The following is an 11386-nucleotide window of genomic DNA, read 5'->3' on the forward strand; positions in this document are numbered from 1 at the left end:
ACAATCTTTGCCATTCTTATTGAAAAATATCTTTCGGTTAATAGAATCCTCTACCTTGTGGGGAGCAAGAATCCTCTGCCTGAATTTTTCAACTGTTTCTTGACCCATAGAAGACCAAGCATTGCTGAACGCTTCTGCTTTGTCTTGTCTGAGATGAATGGTCTCTAACTGCTGCTGCAGAGCCGCTGGCTTCACGTTGTGATACACTGCCTATTCAAGAGGAAAAAAAGATCACACATATCTCCAAGATTCATACAGAGACCTCAGATTATAAGTAAATACAAAATTATCTTTAAATGATTTGAATGAAATGAATATTTCCTATTTCTATTGCAGAGTTTTAAAAATTTTACCAGTAATAATATACACAACTGGAAGATGCAGGGTTAAAAGGCCTAAATTATTCAGGCTATGCTTTTCCATTTTTGCCTGTGTTTTAAGTAATCCTAAGTCCACTTCATGGAAAAACTTCTTTGTAGCTATGTAAATGGTACCCTAATTAAAATATCATTTCCTTATTTCACTTAACTATTTCAAAGAAATGTACAGGGCACCTGGGTGGCTCAGTTCTTTTAAGCATCTGACTTGGGCTCAGGTCATGATCTCAGGGTTCTGGAATTGAGCCCTGAGTCAGGCTCCCTGCTCAACAAGGAGTCTGCCTGAGATTCTCTCTCTCTCTCTGGCCCTTCCTCTGCTCATACTCACTCTTTCTCTCAAATAAATAAATAAACCTTAAAAAAACAAAACAAAACAAAGAAATATACATTTATTTCTCAAATAAGAAAAAGTTTTCCAAGAAGCACTTTCTCAAAATTATCAATATCAACTTCCTAGGTAATATATAATAAAATATTATAAACATTTCTAGTAACATCTATTTCTTATCATCATTCTGGAACAATTTTTTCATAAACTTCATGGTTGCTCTGTCCTACCTGATTATCTTTTACTAGTAATGAAAACTCACCAGGATTAAGAACTGTAGTCACCTTCACAATCCGGAATCAAGCCTGTATGTAGTAGATGCCTGGGAGCTTGTCTTCCTAACAGTATCTGTTCTCTACAAGACTCTAGAAGCCACAGTACTATCTAAACTTTTATTTCACAAATATTCTACCAAGTCAACATTCAGGAATTTAGTGAGACTCTATTCTAAGCCCAGCAATGTGCTAGGTTTATACAAGAGGAACTAAAGATCTGATAGGTGCCTCACAGATTCAAAATCCTGTATGAAGGTTGACATACAGGAAGTGACAATGTGCTCCACTCTGACAAGCCAAGGATAAAAGGGATCCAGATGAGGGGAAAGCTGCCCAGGGAAAGATCATGGTGGCAGTGAGAGGAGTGGGACTTGAAAGAAAACTGAATGCACTGGAATGTAGACAAAAACTAGGGAACCAAAAGGGCAGCTCAGTAGGAAGAAACAGTATGACAAAGGGTCCTCTAACAACTACTTCTCTTCTAAATGTTTTATTTATCATTTTCATTAAAGAAATCCCCCAAAATCATTTATTAAATTTCTTAAATAAGAGAAATTTCCCTAAGTTATCAAACAAGGTAACAACAAAAATGTCTTATGCCCGTCTCAAGTCAGTGAAGTCTTGATTCATGCTGTCAAATACTTTACTCATGCTACTCAACATGCAGATTGTTTTCTAGAATGCAATACTGTAGGGAAAAAAGTAATACATTCAAAAATTTTTTTACTATATTAAAATTATCAATTAAAATATATTCGCAGCTTTCATCTGTACCCTTTTTTGGAAGAAATACGATGTTTACAGCTATCAGAGCAGTACCAATCTGCAGTAAACGAACCATGGTTAGGAAGCATGGAGCACTCAGAATACCTGTTCTAAAATGAATGATACTGTTTCAAGAACTAAGTGAAGATCTTGTTTCTCTAGAGAAAATGCGGCCTGAAGTTTTTCTTCTTCTTCTTCACTGAAACTGCTCTCAGCCTACAACATAAAAAGCAAGCTATTAGCACACATTCGAGTATTCAAAACTTAAATACTCAACAGAAGAGTATTTGGAGATTCATGTATTCATATGTGGAAGAGAAACTGAAAGAAAAAGTGAATGCAGGGTGAAAGAAACTGATGTGTTTGTAAATTTCATTATCTCAAAAATCACAGTACAACTCAATATTTGGATCATGCCAAATCAAGCTCATTTTAAATTAAAAAAAAAACCATCATCATCATTTTAAGTTCTATGATTTATAGGAGGTGGAAACTAACAGTAACTACCAAAAGACATGGACATTTACAAAAAACAATACTAGAAGGTAAAACCCCAAAATGTTGACAATAATTAATAGTAATGTCCACCTTCCTCATTCAAATATATTTACTGCGTATTTATTATGTGCTACAGAGAAAGACAGTTCATGCCCTCAAGTATACAATACTCTAGTTAGAAGAGCATGTAAAGGGCAGCCCTGGAGGCACAGCGGTTTGGCGCCGCCTGCAGCCTGGGGTGTGATCCTGGAGACTCAGGATAGAGTCCCGCATCGGGCTCCCTGCACGGAGCCTGCTTCTCCCTCTGCCTGTGTCTCTGCCATTCTCTCTGTGTGTGTGTCTATGAATAAATAAATAAAATCTTAAAAAAAAAAGAAAAGAAAAGCATGTAAAAGCAAATAGTTATTCAAGTAATTTTTATTTTGATGAGTTCTTCAAAAATGTGATTTACAAGAGCATCTAGGGGTACCTGGGTGGCTCAGTCAGTTGGGCATCTGCCTTCGGCTCCAGGTTATGGTCCCAGATCCTGGGATCAAGACCTGCATTGGGCATCCTGCTCAGCAGGGGTCTGCTTCTCCTTCTGCCCCTCCCTCTGCTCTTGCGCTCTCTCTCTTTCTCACATACTCTCTCTCTCTCAAATAAATAAATAAAATCTTTTTTTTTTTAAAGAGCATCTATAGAACAGGAAATTAAGTCTTTTTTATAATTTGAATACATAATTTTCAAGACTTACACATTATACAAATTAATTTGATAACCAAAATATCAGAGAAAATGGTTACCAAACTGAGTAGAACCTCTGACCAGTCCCCTTCTTTCCCTGACCTCCCTTCTTTCAAAATAATCTCCCTGACCTAAAGACACTGGTTTATTAAGTATGAAAAATGTAAACTACCAGAATAACTTGACATAAAAATAACTACTTTATCCACACATACTAAAAACACCTTTCCCTTACGGCTGCCCCTCCCTAACAGCAATGTGGAGAAATTTCAGAAGTTCCACAAGTCCCTGCCTTGAAAGCTTAGGACAATAACTACAAGGCTGTTCAACTGAAGCAGCACTAGAACCTAAAGGTAGCATATTTTGGGAGGTCAGTCATAACTCCTAGTCCCTACTACCTGTTTTATGACTGGGAAAATCATAAACCCAATTTGGCCAAAATGCCAATCACTTACCTCAAGAGAAATGTTTTGGCTTAAAAGTTGGAGAATTTCTGTGACTACCATACATCTTCTTGAAATAATCACGTAGGGGCACATGGCTCCGTCGGTTAAGCATCTGCCTCTTGATTTTGGCTCAGGTCATGATCTCAGGGTCATGAGATCGAGCCCCATGTGAGGCTCCAGGGTGGAACATGCTTAAGATTTTCTCTCTCTCTCTCTCTTCCCCCTGCCCCTCCCCGACATGTGTGTGTGCGCACCCACGCGTGCTCGCTCTCTCAAATAAAGTCTTTTTTAAAATTATGAAATAATGACCTATAGTACCAGATTTTATCAATATGAGGAATATTATAATAATATTCCTGAGTCACAAAATGCAATGAATATTTATAATTTAACTTCCAAGTTGGTCAATCTGATTCCTTTTAACATACATCAAATAAGTTTTTTTGACAAAACAATAGTAGTGACTGGGCAGGTAGAAAGATAAAGTTGCTGTAAGGAACAGGTGAATTAATAACACAAAGCCATTAGAACAGTATTGGAGGGAGCAAACAAACTGGGAATCACAAACACCGGGGAATGGAGCTGCTCTTAGGTTGTGGTGTCTAGTCTCTCCCCCTACATCACAGATTCCTTATAGCCAGGAATTTGAGGACCTATATCTGTTTTCTGTTTTCCACGCAAGGAAAAGAAATAACTCTAAGAATAGCTATTGAGCACCGACTCCATAAGCACCAATGTATTAGGTATGGAAAAGGTAAAGATGGGTAAGACATGATAATTAAGGTATTCAAGGTCAGCGAAAGACTTTGCCATCAGAAAACAAATACTATGCTGTACTAAACTGATGTGACAATGAACCAAGTGTTTTAGAAGCATAGAAAACAAATTATTGAGAGCGACATGGCCAAATCCTTGAAAGATGCCTAGTTTATTCACTAAAGAAGGGAAGAAAGACATTGCAGTTAAGGAAAAGAGTGTATGCACAGACACAGAGGTAGAAAAGTTCATGTTCTAGTAAAAGAGCAGAGTCCAGTGTGATTGGAGCACTTGCAAAGTGGGAATAATATAGCTTGTGGCCATATTATACTATATGATCAGGGACTCCTGGGTGGCTCAGCGGTTGAGCGTCTGCCTTTGGCTCAGGTCGTGATCCCAGGGTCCTGGGATGGAGTCCCGCATCACGCTCCCTGCATGGAGCCTGCTTCTACCTCTGCCTATGTCTCAGCTTCTCTCTGTGTGTCTCTCATGAATAAATAAATCTTTAAAAACAAACAAGCAAACAAAAAGATATGATCAACTGGGCTTTTTTGTTTTTTAGGAAAAAAATATTTGGAGAGATAAATAGACTAGCATCATGAAGCAACAACAGGAGGGAGAAGACTGAGCAGAGATACCAGTTTGAAGACAGTTAATGCATTCTACAGCAGGGACATAAAGGATCTGAACTAAGACTATGAAGAGAACTTGAATTTGAGAGACACATCAGATGAAGAAAGGGCTCTGAAGCCGGCTGGCTCCCAGGAAAAAGAAGAGGAAGTGGTCCAGGTTCTCTGGGTGTGGTACAGAAGTGCTGAACCACTATATTCTACACCTGAAACTAACATTACATAGTATGATAACTAACTGGAATTTAAAAAAAAAATTTTTTTAAGTTCAGGTTCTCATTTAATGGTGACGCCTGGCACCACCAGGCAGAGCAGTTACTAGTTACTAGGTGCTCCATAAACATGTATTGGATGGAATTAAATTTTTACAACGCATTAAAGAAGTTAACTTAGATTGGTGACCAAGGAGTAAATCACTAAACATCAATATGTCCAAAATAATCACACGCTTGAAATAGAAGAGACAGATTCAATAAAAGATTAAATATTGGGGTGATAACAAAACCACATCATTATTTTTAAGAGGAAGAATGAAATCAGAATTTCCCCAAAGCATGTTACACAGAACCTGAGTCCCAAAATATATATCATAATATCACAGTTCCAAGGTCAAACACGTTTGGAAAATCTTGCACACCATATTCACCCTTAAATGTTTACTGTAAACACTACCATAAAATATATTTATATTTTATATATTTATATTTATAAATATATTTATATATTTATAAATATATTTATACATGCATATGTATACACACACGCTCTCTGAAAAGTTCCTTAAAAAAAAAAAAAAGATTAAATTTAACGCAGAGTCTCCCAAATTTTTGACGATGGGACATTACAAAATTTTCTACAGACTCAGTGAGCACTGGGGAACACTGTACTTTGGAGAAAGTTTCTCAAGTAGAAACAGTTTCAGTGCAATCACAAGAAAGTATTATAAACTACAGAAATGAAAAATACAAACCTTCAGGTGAAGTTTTTGAAGAATTCGGGTGAGCAACCGTGGAAACCTTCCTATTTCTATTGCATTTATCAGCGACACAGCTTTTTTCATGCTAAACAAATTTGTAAAACAAAATTTTAACATGAGTTTTCTAAGTGATACTGTACTTGCCATAAGTACACTTGTCTATAATTACTATTGTCTCAAAGTTTCCATTTCAACAACTCTGATTGCTATAAAGAGGATAATGGCCAGCAAAGGAAGCAGGACATTTCCAGAAAGATGCCACCCAAAAGTACTTTTCCATTTGGCAGTTTCTCTTTCTTTGGAGCAAGGTGAACTAATGAGGGAAGCTTGCATTCTGTGGGGAATGACATTAACTCAGCAGCGAGTATTTAATACTCACTTAACCCACAGAGGAACTATGGAAAGAGTGGAAGGAGGAAAGTGGCAATGACACCAAAATACAAAGAAAAGAATGCTGCGCAGCAGATAATGCTATTTTAAGTGTGTGTGTGATAGATAAAATCATTTGAGGTAAGAGTACATAATTGTTTTAAAACCCTGCTTCAACAGCAATAATCAACTTTAGGCGATAAGAACTATTTTACTGCATTATACTGGATATAGCTTACTGATGTGGTGGGGATTAAACAGGTCACTGATGGGAGGAACTGGCCATCACAAATCAAGGAATCCAGGAAGAAGGAAAAACTTTAAAATGACAACTCTCTTCTTCAAGAAGATTCCTGCCCAGTTAGGGCACAAGGAAATTACTTTCCAACTTCAACTACTTACCGGCACACACCACCTGCGCTAGTATTTGTTTTTCATGAAAAGAGAATCACTTCTATTTAAATAATTGCATTTTAAGAGAGGCCTTTATATCACCACCCTGGACAGCCCACCTCCCCCACCAAAAATGAACCAAAAATAAATAAAATGAAATCAAAAGGCATGTTACCAAAGTCTGGCTAGAAACTGTAACCAGCTCAACACTCGGCCTTCAGCTACTCTATCGGCCTGAGGGCTACTCTATCTTGACCGAAAAGGATCTGAAGGGGCGCCTGGGTGGCTCGGTTAAGCGTCTGCCTTCCACTCAGGTCCTGATCCAGGAGGGGGACTCTGCCCAGCAGGGAGCCTGGGTCTCTGTCTCTGCGGCCTCCCGCAAGCTCTCTCTCGTTCTCTCTCAAATACATAATTAAAAAAAATTCTTTTAAGGGATATTGACACGCGTTAGGGATTAGAGTCCGTCCGGCACCAACGCGAGCCCTTAGCATAATCAGGCCTGAGAGAGAGCCGAAAACAGAAAGGCCACAGCTTCCCGCGTCACTCAGCAGCACTCCAGGTAGGCTCGGGTCCTCCCGACCCCACACTCTGGGCATGGCGACACGCGACACACGCCACACGCCACACGCCGGCCCACGGCCCACGGCCCCCAGCCGCCAGGCGCCCCGCAGTCCCCTAGGGGAAGTCTCCCCGGGAAGGGGAGACGCCCACAGTCCCCCGCACCCCTGCGGGACCGCCCCGCCCTTTCGCCACTCCGCACGGCCGCCCCCTCGGCGGGGCCCGTCTCGGAGCCCAGGCGACAGCCGGCAGGGACGTCCCGGCGCCGCCCGCGGCCCCGCCACCCCGGGCAGCTACCTGGGGCTCTCCGGCAGCATCAGCGCCGTGGCGGCCGCCATCCTTGTCGCTCCCACGCCTGGCCCCGCCCATGCGCTGTCAGCCCAGCCAATGGGGGCGGGCCTACGGAAAGCCGGGAGGGCCCAGCCGCGCAGCCTCCGCCTCGGGCGCCGGGGCCGCGGGGGCCGCCGGGTCCTGGCCCTGCCCCTGCCCCGGGGCGGAGGGGAGGGGCCCTCCTCGCGGTCCTCCCTCCGCCGTCGCTGTTCCGCCTCAAGCCGGTCTGCTTGTCATCACCTAGTTATCTATTTGCTTATTAGACATGCGCAGCTGACCCTGGACCCACTGGCGGTTAAGGATGCCCAGCCGGCCACAAAGTCAAAAATCCATGTAGAACTTTGGACTCCCTAAAAAAAAAAAAAAAAAAAAAAAACAACTTCGGACTCCCCAGAAACTTAAGCACTGACAGCCTCCCGTTCCCCGAGTGCCTTGCTTGCCGACAGCCTAGTAGATTGACTCCTTTTGTAGGTTATATTTACTGTATACTATATTATTATAATAAGCTGCAGTAAGCTAGAGACGAGGAAATGTCATTAAGGACGTCCTAGGAAGGCGCGCCGCGGTGGCTCGGGTCCTGATCCCTGCGGCCGGGCTCCCTGCGCAGAGCGGAGGCCGCTTCTCCCTCTCCCTCTGCTGCCCCCCGCGCCTGGGGCTCGCGCGCGTGCGCTCTCTCTCTCCGTCAAATGAAGAAATAAAATCTTTTAAAAAAAGAGAATCAAAAGGAAAATACATTTCAGTGCGGTACTATATCAAAAATCTGAGTATGAGTGGACTTGCGCAGTTCAAACGTGAGTTGTGCGCAGGTCAAAGGTATATATATCTGGATATGAATGTGTATCTTTTTTTTTAAGATTTTATTTTTTTATTCATAAGAGACAGAGAAAGAGAGAGAGAGAGAGAGAGAGAGGCAGAGACACAGGCAGAGGGAGAAGCAGGCTCCATGCAGGGAGCCCGACGTGGGACTCGATCTCGGGGCTCCAGGACCGCGCCCTGGGCTGAAGGCGGCGCCAAGCCGCTGCGCCACCCGGGCTGCCCTGAATGTGTGTTTTTATGTTGTAGGCGTGTATAAACATGCTTAGGTGTCTGTGCATATACATAAACGTTTACTTAGCAGAGAAAGTTTAAGCACCCCACCCCAGCCAGTGTCTGGTCTATGCTGCAGAGGGGCAGGCAGTGGTAAGCTCCCCCCAACACCAGCCTGGGGGGTGTCACCCATCAACCCCCAGGAGAGGTCATGCCACCAGCTCCAGCCTAGGCACTGCGTAATCAGCCCTTCCTGCATCTGTATCCCTGCGACTGTAGGGCACCAGGCAGAGCTTGCAGTGTTATACCTTCATTCCTCCAATAGAATTTGTTGAACACCTATTGTATGCAAGATACTGTGTTGGGCATTTGGGATACAAAAAAACGAAATGCCTGCCCTCAGGATTTGCCGGTACTTCAAATGGACAAATTTTATTGCTCCCCTCTGTGGTCTGGTGCTGAGCTGGGTCCTGCTTAATAGGGAAAATTGATATCCGCCCAGACTGCCATTTAGAATCTCACAGTAGAGCAGGGACACAACATGGGTTCATACAAACCTTTGTCGGCCTTGGGGAAAAACACATAGTACATTGAAAGGATTCGGAGGTGAGAGAAGTGGTAAAGCCCGACCTGGAAACCTCTCTGTTACAGGTGGCATGAAGTCTTGAATGATAGATTATGGCTGGTGCCTTTGAGCTAGTGAGAAATCCGGACTCATTAATGTTTTCAAGTAGAGAAATCTTTGTGATGAGAGCTACTGTTCTTTTTTTTTTTTTTTTGTCTTGTTTTTGGTTTTTGTCTTTTGAAGATTACTGTCAGCCAAATGATGATTGGATTGGAAAGAGGTAAGCAGGGAAGTCAAACAGGGAACTATTGCAATAATCTATGGAAGGCAGTAAAATCCTGTGGTAGTAAAATAGCATTAGAGGATGAAAAAAAAAATAGCAAGTGAGTTAGAGTTATATTTCAGCTGTAGAATCTTCGGGAGCTGGCAAAAGATTGAATTTAATTTTCCTACCTAATTATGTTTTACTTAAATTATTATTTAAATTAGTTGGCATTCCTAGAGCAGCCCAAAAACATCCTAAGTGAAAGGAGAAGCCAGATTGCAAATTAAAAGTGAATAATCCCCACATGGATAATTGAGTCAATTATACAGTGTGTTGAACACATACAAATACATTTAATTCTACAACACTCCACACACTCCCCAATTTGTGCAGTATCAGAAAAAGATGTATGTGAATCTACGTAAATTATAGGTGCCTGATACAAACACAGATTACTTTACCTGGCATCATTTTAGAAGGGTCCCAGTTCCCTCAACTTCTGAATAATTTCAGCGTTTTGTGTTTTAATTCCTTGCCTGAAGTAGAGCCACTAACCAGCTAAAACCATTTTGAATCTGTAATGAAATTTACCTCCTGGTTTCCTTCAAAACCATAGCTAGTATTTTGAGCTAAAGGGCATCAGAATGGTTGGAGCCCTAAATCCATGTAACCTGGAATGAAGCCTCCCCTAAATTTCTTATTCCTGATCTGAAAAATGAGAATAAGAATAATATCTGTGTTTGCTCCCCTGGGCTGCGGTAAGAATTAAAACAGTGTGATGTTTATATGGGAGAAGTACTCTCCCCTCCTTTATAATGCAAAGCACCGACTTCCAAGGATTTAGAAAAAAATAAAAAATCTCCAGGGTTTCTCTTAATTTCATTGATGGGGTTATTACTTTCTATTGGTACTTGTTGCTATAAAGGCTTGATGCAGAGAATAATTTTACCCCTTAAATGAGATTCTCACCCAAAATATTTCTGTGGTCTCTGGAGTATAGGCATGAGTCCATGAAAAAGTCCTTGTTGCCACCGGCTAGAGACAGGATATGCACCTCCTAGAGGCACGGTTCTATACTACACTTTATCCCTAACCCTCAGACTTGTCAACTTGTCTTGATGATGGGTCCAGAGCCCAGATTAGCTGCCCTGATCTGTTATGGCTTCTAAACATGCTGAATGCCCCCAAACTTCTTCCATATCCTTTCCTTCATTGCAACTTCCACCAAATCCAACTTTTTCTATTTTTTCATCCTGTGTTAGCCTGGGTTGTCTACAAAACAGCCTGAGGAAGTGAATTGCATTCACTTTTGCATTAGGAGTGAATGCAGAAGGAAAGGAGGGAAGCAAATACAAGGGGACATGTTATCCAGCTGGTTACAGATGGAAAACCTAGTTTATTTCTCAGTGCTGTGGTATTTCCAGACACACTATTTTGAGGTACGGTGTCTTAGAACAGCCAGGAGGTGGAGTGAGCACATTTGTCTGCAGACTCTTTCCAGTCTTCTTGTTGGTCAAAATTTGTCCCGTTGGCTCACACCTGCCCTCTATTCCAGGGGTATGTTACCTGGCGCTTGTAGGCATTCATGGGAAAATCCAGAGCTTCCATGAGTTTGGCACAACCCCTGCCCCTACCTCTTGGATATCTCCTCTCCCATTACACACCCCACCAAGGGTGACAGCAAGTGGCAGGGACTTTAAGAGCAACAGTTCAGAGTTCACTGAGGCCCCTTTATCAGGAAAGTTGAACAATGAACCAAGATGATGAACCATCTCAGGATGAAGTAAGGCTGAGCATATCTGGGGAGGTACATACCTCAGAGACAGTTTTGCTCCTTGGGTGGAATCTCAACCCAAGAGTTGAATGAGCCTTGAATATTTTAGCTCTTTGGTGATGCAGGCTTTTTAGTTCACATATACCCTGTGTCTGTAACAGCAAGGTTGGAGCACTGTATCCCAGGAGCTAACACTTCCATCTGGGTAAGACCTTTGTCCTGTTTGGGGACCCTCCCTTTGGGCAAGTTCTTTTTCAAGAGCCCCATGGCCACTTCCTACAATATAGTCTGCACCCACTCTCTCCCCACACCACATGATTTACATCTTTGATA

At 42.1% G+C, this 11386-nt stretch overlaps 1 protein-coding gene across 3 annotated transcripts in view; it reads right to left on the reverse strand.

Annotated features, from left to right (window-relative positions):
* Positions 1-7458, reverse strand: part of COMMD10 (COMM domain containing 10) — a 185082-nt gene extending 177624 nt beyond the window's left edge. For all 3 annotated transcript variants that reach the window (XR_008661436.1, XM_055302210.1, XM_055302212.1), the window contains exons 1-4: positions 7391-7458; positions 5768-5858; positions 1851-1961; positions 55-210 (exon numbers count right to left, since the gene is read on the reverse strand). Coding sequence is in view for 2 of the 3 variants with exons in the window: in XM_055302210.1 (XP_055158185.1) it covers positions 55-210; positions 1851-1961; positions 5768-5858; positions 7391-7431 (399 nt within the window). In the remaining variant the exon portion in view is untranslated. The remainder of the gene's footprint in view (positions 1-54; positions 211-1850; positions 1962-5767; positions 5859-7390) is intronic.
* Positions 7459-11386: the final 3928 nt, after the last annotated feature.

Source organism: Nyctereutes procyonoides, unplaced genomic scaffold, assembly GCF_905146905.1.
Source record: "Nyctereutes procyonoides isolate TBG_1078 unplaced genomic scaffold, NYPRO_anot_genome, whole genome shotgun sequence".
NCBI lineage: Eukaryota > Metazoa > Chordata > Mammalia > Carnivora > Canidae > Nyctereutes > Nyctereutes procyonoides.